This window comes from Pleurodeles waltl, chromosome 11 (genome assembly GCF_031143425.1).
Source record: "Pleurodeles waltl isolate 20211129_DDA chromosome 11, aPleWal1.hap1.20221129, whole genome shotgun sequence".
NCBI lineage: Eukaryota > Metazoa > Chordata > Amphibia > Caudata > Salamandridae > Pleurodeles > Pleurodeles waltl.
In genome coordinates this window covers 944429387-944442770 of record NC_090450.1, presented here as the reverse complement: position 1 = coordinate 944442770, position 13384 = coordinate 944429387, and the positions used below count along the sequence as shown (strand labels likewise).

General features: G+C 48.7%; 1 protein-coding gene across 1 annotated transcript in view; it reads left to right on the top strand.

Annotated features, from left to right (window-relative positions):
• Positions 1-13384, top strand: part of RSPH14 (radial spoke head 14 homolog) — a 398766-nt gene that overhangs the window by 368795 nt on the left and 16587 nt on the right. Inside the window, exon 4 of the mRNA XM_069215110.1 lies at positions 209-434. Coding sequence (XP_069071211.1) covers positions 209-434 — 226 coding nt within the window. The remainder of the gene's footprint in view (positions 1-208; positions 435-13384) is intronic.

Sequence of the window (13384 nt, the reverse complement as noted above, 5' to 3'; positions counted from 1 at the left end):
TTTTGAATCTGCTTGTATTATGTATCCCAGAACAGTGACACCATTTACTAGCTGGCCCCTTTAAACTGATTGTTGCAAATAGCCTGATCATTAGTACGTATCACTAGACCGCTCTCCTGCAAAGAGGGATTGAGGCATGCCTTCTTTACTGCTGTGTTCTTCACCCATTGTTGACTTCCACCCCTGTCTTGTTCTGTGTTTGGTGCAGGAGCCGTCGGATTGGTGGATGCTGGCCTGGTTCCAAAGCTGGTGAAGAAGCTGGAGACAGAGGTGGAAGAGGTTCAGGAGTTAATATTGGATACCTTGTACTTCTGTCTCAGAGTAGAAGCCTGTGAAGCGCTTCAGGCTGGTGCAGTCTCCATTCTCAAGGAGAAGCTGCAGCACCCGTCAGTGGCCATCAGGAGCAAGGCTGCGTATGCCATGATGGGAGTCTGGTGAGTGAAGGAAACAAGGGACAAGTCCAATTCAAAACACCAGGATTGACCTTGTTCTGACCTCTGCTGGATTTAGTATCTGTGTCATCAGTCCTTGAGTTTTGTGTGGATCAATATTTATACAATTTGCTCAGTGATGCGTGGGTATCCAGAGTAGGGTAATAAACGGCACTTGATGCAGTACATCTTCCTTTTGTTCAGTTCAGTTGGAGCAGAATTTCCGTGCAGCAAAGAGGGCATCATAGTGTTTCACATTAGGACAAACATCGAATGTGAAACCTACTACTCAATGTAGCATTATATAGCACAGAGCTGAAAGCCACTAGGAAGAAATGAGCCTTGCAGGGTCTTTCCCAGTTGAACTAATTCATTATAATATTCCTAACTGACACTTTTCTCGAAATAGGTTTCATCTTTTGACAACTTTCCTGACTCTTGGCTGAGATTCTGGACTATATTGTCTCTGCCTTGCTGCTGGGGACACTGAACATACTCATTTGGAGGCTGCATGACACAGCTCAGAGGTGACAGGTATATTGACAGTGCCGTGCCTGAACACCATATTCCTCTTTATGTGCCTTAAAACATGTAAATTTAACAAGTTTGTCAGCAAGTAAAGTAATAATTTGATAGCTCCAGTGACAAGAGGACTTTAGGTTTTAAATATTATAGCAAGTGTGTTCACTGTCTGTAAGTGAGAGTCTCTAGGTATGCATAGGGTATGACTGTAATTATGTTTTCAGTATGAGCTCTAAAAACATGCCTACATTGTATTAAGTGACCAGAAGCATGCTTGGTAAGGTAGGGAATCCTAATGCTGGCCTGGACTGCTTTCTCAAGTTGAAAAATGGAAGACACCATCAGAGACCTTAACCAGATCCAGCTAACAAATAAAACAAGATTTTGCAATGCAATGGGTCTCGCATTTGCTCGAGTTAGAGCTATTATCGTTGTAAACTCCTAACCGGACTTTTCCTGCCACATAAATTGAAAATGAAATGTAAAATAGTTTCGCATAAGCGAGCCGATTCAAAGCGCCACGGCTGCCATGAGCATCAGTGTGAAGAGACACACAAAAGGAAAAAGAAGTTTGCTCGCAGTCAAACGTATCAGCAAACGTGCAATCAGCCATGTAACGGGGTCGATGGGCAAGGCAGTAACCATATCGCCCCAAGGAGGGACAAACGTAAAGCATTTACCGATGATAACTAAGGATTTTTGAAGGGCAAGCCCATGAACGAGTGATAGTGATGGGCATGAGGTTGGTGCAGCTAAAAGCCCAAATAGATAACAACACGTCGCTCAACCTAAAAATGAAAGATGTGCTCCTTATCTCGTAGCAAGACCTGCTCTTCGAACGCCACCATTCTAGGCAGCGGAAGGAGAAAAAAGTGTCTGTCATCAATGTCAGCCCGTGATATGCTGGAGCTTCAGATGCTTCCACAGTCAGCTCTGGCTTCTAGCCTAGAGCTGGGTCCTTCTAGATTTCCTTTCTAATGATAACTTTCGCTGCTTAAAAGGGTTTGGAAATGTTTGTGTCTCTACAGGTTCCGGCATAAAAACATCCTGAACAGCTTCTACTACTGAGAACATAGGCATTCAAGAGCACTGGTGGTAGCTGGTATAACCATTGTGCTTTCTTCTATGATAGAGGCGTCAACAACCCTGTTATCTTCCTTAAACCAATGGAGCTTCTTATGGTACAAATTGTGCTTTGACGCTTCTCTGTGTTGCATGTGCAAGGATGCCCATTACTGTGAGTTCACTTCAGAATAATCAAGAATGAAATCTGTATATTTATCAAGCTATGTGGAAGAGGATGCACCATGTGATAAAATATCAATCAATGTGCTCAGGTTTCTATCAGGTGGCCCTACTTCATTTCACATTCTCTACGAGAAGCCTTTATGAAGAAGAAACAAGCTTCTTTGGTGTTGCTCTTAAAAGCCAACTTGCTCTTTAAACTTAAAAGTTATTACTAGTGAGATTGTGAAATACGGGCAAATGTAATGGATATTTTACATAAGGGACCTTTAGTCTGTGTTAAAGAATCTATCTTTGACATGTATGAGAAATCTCCTCTGTTCTATTCATTGCTTCAGCTATGCTAAATAAGCATTAACCTGTAGCTGGAGAATCCCGGTTTGGTTAATTTCATAGGCTATATTCTATTGTTGTACACATTGCCAATTTAAAGGCAATACAAAAATATTTTGTTAACTTCCTTCTGTAAGAGAATTGAAAACAATGGGCACTCTTGTGAAGAAAATGTCCTCTTTTCACTTTTTGAGAGTTATTTCTGGCAGTAGTTGGGCCTGTTATCAATATGATCTAAGGGAATCGATTGATAAAGTTACGCTCTGCATGCCGTAGCTGAGGGTACATTTTTAAAACATTCCAAGATAAAAATGATAGTTCAAAACATATTCTTGAAGCTGACTGAGATACTTTAAACACAGGGCCTGGGTCTAAGCAGGGTTAGACTTGGACAGAAAATAGGCACCAAAGTAAAAGAAGCCCCCATTAGTGAATCAGATAATCAATCAATAGATTTGTATAGCACCTCTTGCCACCGTGAGAGTATCCAAGTGCTTGCAGAGTCCAGCCGATTAGCCAAATAGCCAGGTCTTTGGGGATTTTCGAAACTCTAGAAGAGATGGAGAGGCCCATAGATGAAAGGGTAGCTCGTTCAGTGTCTTCGCTGCTAGGGAGGAGAAGGAGTGAGACCTCCACATCTGCTATGTCAGATACACAGGGTGAGGGTTAGATAAAGGGACAAGGAACAGAGGTGTCTTGTGGGCTGATGGAAGTTCAGGCAGTCGTTCAAGCAGGTGGGTCCACAGTTGTGTAGAGCCTTGTATGCATGGGTCAGGAGTTTAAACTGGCATCTTTTCTGTACAGGGAGCCAGTGGAGTTCCCTGAGGTAGCGGAGGATTTGAGTTCGTGTAGGGAGATCCACAATGAGCCTGGCTGCAGCTTTCTGTATGGTCTGTAGTCTGAGGAGGAGGTGAGCTGCGATCCCTGCTTCAAGAGCGTTGCCGTTGTCCAGTCTGCTGGAGAAGAGGGCTTGGGTGATGGTGTGTTTGAATATCTTACAAAGCATGCACAGGTTGAAGGAGCAGGAGAAGGAGATGGAGTTGACCTGAGTCATCATGGTTAGCTGGTTGTCCATAATTATGCCTAGGTTTCTAGCGTGGTCATTGGGGGTAGGAGTACGTCCGAGTTCTGAGAGCCACCAGAATGCATCCCATCGGGAGCATTTGTTTTCGAAAATCAGTACCTCTGTCTTGTCCATGTTGAGCTTCAGGCAGTTGTCTTTCATCCAGTTGGCGGCATCTGTTATGCAGTTGTGGAAGTTGGTCTTGCTGTTGGTGGTGTCTTTGGAGAAGGAGAAGGTGAGTTGTATGTCAATAGCATATGATATGATGTTGAGTCTGTGGGTGTTGGCGATGCTGGCTAAAGCTGTCATATAAGTGTTGAGGAGGGTGGGGCTGAGCGAGGATCCTTGGGATACTCCACTAATGCCTTCCTTGGGTTCAGAGTTGAAAGGAGGAAGACAGACTTTTTGCATTCTTCCAGTAAGGAAAGAGGAGATCCATCTGAGGGCAGCTCCTTGGATACCTATGCTGTGCAGCCCTGTGATGAGTGTGTGGTGGGAGACCGTATCAAAGGCTGCCGAGAGGTCTAGGAGGATCAGAGCCGCAATCCCTCCTCGGTCAAGTTGGGCTCGGATGTCATCAGTAGCTGTGATGAGCCCTGTCTCTATGCTGTGGTTGCTGTGGAATCTGGATGAGGAAGAGTCGAGTAGGAGGTTCCATTCCAGATGTGAGGAGAGTTGTTGGTTGATGGCTTTTTCTACTAGTTTGGCCGGGAGCAGGGAGATTGGTTAGTCAGTGATTGTTGAGTTTGCTGGGGTCCGCCGATAGTTTCTTTAGTATGGTGTAGACTTCTGTGTGTTTCTAGTTCTCAGGGAAGATGCCTGTGGCAATTGAAGTGTTGAACAAGGTGGTGAGTACATGGCTTATTCTGGCTTCGCCTAGGTTGAAGATGTGGTGAGGGCATGGGTCAGTTGGGGCTCCTGAGTGGTCCGAGTTCATGATGGAAGTGGTGTCCTGTGGGGCAAGCTGGCTCCATTTGGTTTGACGAATGTCTGCGGTAGTATCAAGGGCATTGGGCCAGGATTTGAAGTTTCTGTAGATGGTGGCAATCTCGTTGAGGAAGAAGTTTGAAAGGTTGTTGCAGCATTCCTGTGAGGGAGTAATGTTGTTTGTTGCAGCTGAGGGGTTGGAGAATTCTTTAACGGTGTTGAAGAGTTCTTTGCTGGTACTGGAGCTTGATTCAATGCGTGAGGCAAAGGCTTTTTTCTACGATTCTCTCAACTGTCTGTGGTAGAGCTTGAGGGCCATCTTGAAGGCGATCTTGTTGGTTGCGGCTGGTGTGCCATCTCCTTTCCAGTTGTTTACAGTGTTGTTTAGCAGTTCTGAGATGTTTAGTGTACAAGCTAGCCTGCTTGGTGGACCTTCTGTGGGTGTTGTTGCTGATAGGAGCGATGCTGTTGGCGCAGTTGGTGGTCCAATTGTTGAAGTTTCTGATGTTCTGGTCTAGGTTGGTGGAGGAGATTGGGTGGGTGGTGTTGAGGGCGTTGATCCATTGTGTCCTTTGAGACTTTGCTCCAGCTTTGGTAGGGTGCATTGGGCAGGATGGGAGCGGAGGTCCGTGAGCTAGTGATGTTGAAGTGGATGATAGAGTGGTCAGTCTAGATGGGTTCTGTGGGGTGGCTGTACCTGATGCGGTCGCTGGAAGTAAAGATGGGGTCTAGCGTGTCACCTGCGGTGTGCGTGGGGTTGTGGATGACCCTGATGTTGTCCATTCTGTCACAGAGACTGGTAGCGTTTATGTCATTTTGGTTGTCGAGATGGAAGTTGAGGTCACTGAGAAAAATGTAGTGGTTGGAGTCTATGGCAAGGGGGGTGATGAAGTTGCTGAGCATGGTCCGGGAGGTGGGTAGGCAAGGGGGCCCCTAGTGGTGGTTTTGCTGTCTTTTTGGAGTTGGACGTTGAGGTGTTCCATGGCTGGGGTGATGTTGTGATTTGTGGTGGTGTATTGGATGGATTCCTTGTGTAAGATGGTGATCCCTCCACCAGTCATGTTGATGTGGTCATGGTGGGTGATCTTGTATCCCTTGGATATTATGGTGGCGATGTCGGGTGCGGATGTGAGGTTGAGCCAGGTCTCAGTGGGAAAGAGGAGGTTGTGTGTGAGGGTGGAGTTGAGGTCCCAACTCTCTGTTGTGTGTTTGCATAATGAACGTGTGTTGAGAAGGGCGCGTGCGAGTTGGTGTTTTTGTTCAGGTGGTGTCTGTTGTGTGTTTTGGGGTGGGGCTGGTCAGTGGGTTGGTGTGTGTGCAGTGGGTGCAGGTGAAAAGTCCTAGCATGGAGTGTGGGTAGGCGCGGTGGCAGTGTTTGTTGCAGCGTCTGGGATTGAGGGTGTAGAGCTTGGCAATGGTGTATCTTTGGGGAGTGAGAGGGCCAGGGATCATGGTGCTGGGCGTGATCCATGTACAGACGGGCACAGATGGACTTGCCTCTGGCATGCCGGTGGCGTGCCCGCTGTGTGATGGTGCTGCGGCCTGCATTAAGTATGTCATGGGGTGGGCTTCTGTTGGTGGGAAGAACAGTGAGTGGGAAAACCCAGGCAGTGGTGGTGCCACTGGATCAGGCTGGAACAAGCAGGAACAGCCTCCAGGTGCCTACATGTAGCTAAAAAGTGGTAATATCATGGAAATAAACAGTAAATAAAACCGGCCAATCTGGCAATAAAACCGGTCCACAACTGCTAAAAAAAAAAAAAAAAAAAAACCCGGCCCACACACTGATCTGTCAGGTCAGCCCATCTTATTACCCTATTGGCAAGCCTGACCTTGGGTCTAAAGCATCTTTCAAATATTTCCCCAGATATTCAGAAGATAATATTGGGCACACACATTAAAGGTTAATTGTGTTTTGGAAAGAGGTTGGTCCCCTTGTGAAAGATCACAGACAATGTATGCAAACTGCATTCATCAGCCTGATTAAAAACTTTCCACATCGGTTCATCAATAGTGGGTTATACCACCGGCATCATACCAGCAAGAAACACTTGTGTGGTACTAGTAACCTCTAAAGAAGCATATTTCGTGGATGGGAGGACATCAAATACCGAGATCTAAGAATGCGGTTGTACGGGAACCCTTGTACCTGCTTCTGCAGGCAGGTCGCTCCCCGCTCCGCTGCCCGCGCCACCTCCACACAGTCTTTTTCCATCTTTTACTCTGTGCCTTTTCCCCCAAGCCGCTGCCTTCCCCTGCGGCCCCTCCCTCTCACCGTCTTTCTCTGTGCCTTTTCCCCCAAGCCGCTGCCTTCCCCTGCGGGCCCTCCCTCTCACCGTCTTTCTCTGTGCCTTTTTCCCCAAGCCGCTGCCTTCCCCTGCGGCCCCACCCCACCAGCCTTCCCATTCGACCAGCCCTCCCTCCTCCAGCTGCCACTCCCACCCTCCCCTCCTTTTATGGCAGCCGCGGCGCCATTAGCAGCGGACGTGCACAGCAGGCGTGCCGCTGGCGCACCAAAGGCAAGCCCGCCTGCACCCGTCTGCGCCAAGACCGCGCCCAGCGCCAGTCCCCCTGGCCCTCTCAAACAAACCTACTCCCCCCTCATCCTCCACTCACTCAACCCAGGCCCCCGCCCCCACGTGCACCCCTTCCAGTCCCACACACACTCATGGCCCCTTCACCTGCCACACCTGTCATTTCTCCTGCTCCACATCCCTCACACCACACACCAACCATAGCGACCCCCTTTCAACAAACACAACACCCCCAACGCAATACTCACTTGCTCTGCCCCCACCCCCACCAACCAACCCCGCCGCACACCAGCCCACAACCAGAACACACCCCGCAACAACACCCTCATGCACCACACCAATACCACCCACCACAACCACCTCAACTGCCTGCTCCTCAACACCCACTCCCTTCACAAACATGCCATAGAACTCTGGGACCTCATCCCATCACACTCACCTGACATCGCCTTCCTCACGGAAACCTGGACCAACCACTCCTCAGAACCCGACATAGCCATCGCCACCCCCAAGGCATACAAACTCCAACGCAAAGACCGCCTCAATAGGCCAGGGGGTGGCATCGCCATCCTACACAGGGTCACCATCAAAGTCACCACCAGCTCCCAAGACACTATCGACAACACAGAACACATGTACTTCCTGATCCACATTAACAACAACTCCACCCTCAGAGGTACTTTAATCTACAGACCACCAGGACCACGCCCCGCCTTCTGCGACACCATCGCCGACACCATCAGCTTGCACGCCCTCACCTCCACAGACTACATCCTCCTCGGTGATTTCAACTTTCACTTGGAAAACCTAAAAGACCACAACTCTACCTCCCTCATAGACAACCTCACCAACTTCGGACTCAAACAACTGGTCACCGCACCCACCCACTCAGCAGGACACACGCTCGACGCAATTTTCACATCAAACCAACACATAGACTACACCCACACCACTGAACTCCTCTGGACTGACCACCACTGCGTCCACTTCTCCTTCACCAAACCCCACACACACCACCATCAACACACTACACCCTACCGCATGTTGGACAAGATCCCCACAGAACGACTAAACTTCCAACTGGCTCACAACCCCCCCCCCCCCACGCCAACGACCCCAACACAGGAGCACACAACCTCTCCAAATGGATCACCACCTGCGCAGACACACTAGCCCCCCTCAGAAAACACATTGCCACCTGCAACATCAAGAACGCGCCATGGTTCACCCCCGAACTCCAAGACTCAAAGCGCAAATGCCGCCAAGCTGAGAAAATATGGCGACTAGAACCCTCCACAACCAACTTCTCCACCCTCAAAACCACCATCCGCACCCATCACCAACTCATATGCACCGCCAAAAGACACACCTTGACAACTCTCAAAAGAGCAAAGAACTCTTCACCATCATTATTGAACTTGCCAAACCCAAAGCCAGCAACATAGACCCCTTACACACACAGCCCCTATGTGACGCCCTCTCCAACCACTTCCACCACAAAATCCTGGACATCCACAACAGCTTCATACCACACACACCCACCGCACACACCCCTCACTCACCCAACCCACCCCCCACTCATGACCCCCCCACCACACTCACCACCTGGACCCCCACCACACACGAGGAAACTGAAAAAAACATGAACTCCATCCACTCCGTATCCCCCTCCGACCCCTGCCCACATCGCATATACAACAAAGCCAGCCCAACCATCGCCCCCATACTCCGCGACATAATCAATTCCTCTTTCGATTGCGCCACCTACCCAGACACCTGGAAGCACGCGGAAATCACCGATCTCCTAAAAAAACCAAAGCCGACCTGGAGATCCTCTCCAATTATCGCCCCCATCTCCCTCCTCCCTTTCCCCACCATGGTTGCAGAGAAACTAGTCAAAGCCCGCCCATCCCACTTCCTCGAAGCAAACAGCACTCTTGACCCCTCACAATTCGGGTTCCGCAAGAACCACAGCACGGAAACCGCCCTCATCGCATGCACTGACGACATCAGGACCAAAGTCGACAAAGGCAAGACCGTCGCCCTCATCCTCCTAGACCTCTCCGCAGCCTTTGACACCGTCTGCCACCACACACTCCGCACACGCCTCCACAACATAGGAATTCGCCACAAAGCCTTAGACTGGCTCACCTCCTTCCTCACCGACCGGACCCAGAGAGTCCGCCTCCCACCTTTCCACTCCACCACTTCCAAGATCATCTGCGGAGTCCCCCAAGGGTCCTCCCTCAGCCCCACACTCTTCAACATCTACATGATCCCCCTAGCCAACATCCTCCAAGCACACGGAATCACTATCCTCTCCTACGCAGATGACACCCAACTTATCCTCTCCCTCACCTGCAACCCCACCACCGCCAAAACCAACCTACACGCTGCTCTCCTCGACACCGCCAACTGGATGACTACTAACCACCTCAAGCTTAACTCCAACAAAACCGAGATCATCATCTTCGGCCCTAACAAAACCACATGGGACGACTCCTGGTGGACCACTGCCCTAGGCCCCGCACCCACCCGCGCAAACCACGCACGCAACCTCGGCATCATCCTAGACCCCTCCCTCTCCATGACACAGCAAATCAATGCCCTAACCTCCTCCTGCTTCCACACACTCCGCACTCTAAAAAAAAATCCTTCAAATGGATTCCCCCAGAGACCAGGAAGATAGTCACCCATGCACTCATCAGCAGCAGACTAGACTACGGTAACGCCCTCTACGCCGGCACCACACTCAAACTCAAACGCAAACTCCAGAGAATCCAGAACACAGCCGCACGCCTCGTCCTTGGCCTCCCCCGCCACGAACGAATCTCACCACACCTCAAATCCCTTCACTGGCTCCCCATAGACAAGAGAATCACATTCAAGATCCTCATCCACGCTCACAAATCCCTCCACAACACCACCCAACCTACCTCAACGAAAGAGTGAACTTCCACACTCCCACACGCAACCTCCGATCAGCCGACCTCGCCCTAGCCACAGTCCCCCGCATCCAACACACCACCACAGGAGGCAGGTCCTTCTCCTACCTCGTCCCCAAAACCTGGAACTCCCTCCCACCAACCTTCACATAACCAAAGACCTCCTGCTCTTCAGAAAGAGCCTCAAGTCATGGCTGTTCGAACAGTGACCCTCCCTGCCCCCACCCCTTTTTGATCCCCCCTCCCAGCGCCTTGAGACCCTCACGGGTGAGTAGCGCGCTCTATACATTTTTTTGATTGATTGATTGAGGGAATGCCCTTCTCCAGACATCAGACTCCAGTTCTCTGCTTCTCAGTTACGATTCAGTTAACAAATGGCAAGTGCATTTCAGAATATTATGGTCCAGGCTTTCAAGATTAAATTGAGACGGGCAAATCTATATATCCCTATGTTTAAGAAAAAAAATAATTTGTTCATTATTGGGCAATACTTGAATTTAGCTTGTCTCCGGTGCCTCTGATTGTTCTGCACCATAGTTTTCTCGCCCGAAACATCGCAGGATTAGCCAAGCAAATATTTGTGAAAACCTATTACAGTTTGCAAATGATTTTGACTCTGCAGTGTTCCAGGAGGCACGGATGATCGAACCCTGGTTATTATTTTCACAGCAGTCCGCGCCGATGTGAGTTTGATGTGGGAACTGGTGCATTTATATACCAATGCATTTGCCCCTTACTGTGTTTTGCCTTGCTGTGATGCAATAGCTTGACAGCCTGTAGAGTGGCTTTTCCATCTGAAAACCTTATCATCCTCTTTGTTCTGCTATATTATGGGCCGTTTTCTAATCATTGATCTCAAATTGAGATCTGCCGTTTGACATTAGCTGCACTTCTTAATCAATTCATTTGGTTCAATATTTGACCATACAGTATGTTTGATTGTTTGATATGTTGCTGTCAGTTTGCACTGTTTTTATAGCTATTTTTTAAACCAAAACAAACTACTTGACTGTTTTATCGAATCAGTTCATTAATATTAATAAGAAAGACAGGCCGCTGCACCTGAAAAGTCTCCTGGAACCCACTTTGATGTCCCCTCCTCTCATTTATTCCATTTACAGTGAGGAGGCAGCAAGGAGACTGCTTCAAAGGGTTGGGGTGGTTTTGTCAAAATGAAAAAAAAGATACGGATTTTATAAATGATAACAGTCATGCCAATAGAAAATAAAACACAAAACATTGAAAGTGGACCATTAAAAGGTGGACACGTATCCAGGTACCCTTGCATCGTCTGGTAAATTGCCTGCACTCAGACAGCAAGTCATCACTGTGCATGTGCGTGTTGGAGCTAGGGGTGATATCCTTAGATCCTCAGTCACTTTTTCTCCAGTATGGTTCAAAAATGTCTGAGCATACCAGAGAGTGCCAAAGCCATGCATATGTCAACAAGTGGGTGGTGTGGGTTCCATCATTCTATGCAGAGAAACACTAAGGGGGTCATTAAGAGTTTGGCGGGCGGAAAAGGCTGCCCGCCAGTGCGGCCACCTTCCCGCGGGCCCCATTAGGAGTTCCCCGCTAGGTCAGCAGGTGGAAACGGCTTTACTGCCTGCTGGCCCTGCAGGGAACAGCCCACAACATTGATGCCGGCTCACAATTGACCCGGCTGCAATGTTGCGGTGCGTAGGGTGCAACAGCACCTGTCGTGCTTTTCACTGTGCACAACGGGGCCCCCCTGCACCCTGTCTCCACCAGCTTTTACATGGCGGCGTAACCGCCATGTAAAAGCTGGGGAAGAGGGGAGTCGTAATCCCCAGGGTGGCACTGCATGCAGCGCTGCCCTGGTGGATTAGGACCACCAGCACCGCCAGTCCCTCCAGTGGAGGGAAACTGGCAGTGCTGGCGGTCCAACTGTGGCCCAGCCGCCACGGTCATAATGTGGCGGTCTGACCACCGCCAAAGTGGTCGGACCACCGCTTTGGTGGCGGTCAGACCACGGCCCTGGCGGTCTGAAGACTGGCAGGGTCGTAATTAGGGCCAGAGTCTTGAGTTCTGGATGATGCCTCAAGTACCGCCGTTCAAACATCCATGCGGGTGAAGGTAGTAATGTCAACATATCTGCCCTAGGCAAGCTGCTTGGTCTCACAAATGTAATTTTTCCTTTTACGCACTAGATCATGTTTTAAATTAGGGGTTCCCTTAGGTAGATCTGTGGGTATCTCACTATGAAAGATAAATCATGAATATATAGTCAAGAGTGTTTCCGGGCAGAATGGGTCTGGGAGATGTGTTGGTAGTCCTGTGGTCATTCATCCTGCTGTGTGGTATCCCCCTGACCCCTCTCATCCAAGCGGTCCTGACAAAATAAAGAAAGCACAATGTGTCCATGATTCATGCTGTACCAAAGTGTCAGAAATCTTGGACCATTTGTTTATCTTCTCATCAAAGCTACAGAGGCTTTGGATGTTTTCATTCTTCCTGTGACCAAATGTGTGGCAAAGTGCTGCACCAGACTTGATTAATCCTCAAACGCATGCTTGCAGGGGCAAAGCTATTATTAGTGCAGCTGGTGAGTGGTGCTCGGGCACCCTGGGGCCACAGACCTGTTGGACCTTTATAATGGCTGTTTTTTTAACTGTCCAACCTGGGAGTATGGGAGCCATCTCCTTGCTTTTGTTAGGTCCTGTGACACCCTTACCACACCACATGGCATTTGAATATTAAGATTAATGGATTAAGCTCTTTCGGATGACAATATGGTTTAGAGGGAAGATGCCAGAAACTAGAAGGTGTTACACGGATCCATAGCTAAATGGTGTGAATTGACCCTTTCTTTGTTTAGTTAGTTGCAAGCATTATCCCAATCCCCCTTCACTTGACAAAAGAAGAACCACTGGTTCCCCTAATAAAGTCTGCAAGAGATTCTCTTTGAATATACAGACATGGGTCAAAAGAGCACCCAGGTTTTTCAGGATGTTGGTAGGTTGGCAGTATTTAAAATGCCTGGTCAATATCTTTTCACCACCTTGTTAAGTGCCAATTCGTCAATACCTTTTCACCACCTTGTTAAGTGCCAATTCAGTAGGATCTGGTGCAGCCTTGAGCCCTCCCTTTTTGTCTGTGCTTGCGAAACAGAAAACATTTTTGCTTACTGTTGTGTCCACCTCAAAAGATAAAGTGGCTTCAGGTATTATCGCCTTAATTATCCTTGGATAAAATTCCACTGAGAGTAAAATGATGTTTTTGTCAAATTGTAATTCTGAATTCCTTATAAATCACACTGTGCAGCTTCTTGTGTTTTCCTGCCTCCTGTCTGTCTATGGCTGAGAAGAGAAGCAATTACTTAGATTGGATTCATAAAGGAATTTGGGTCATTACATGTACAGA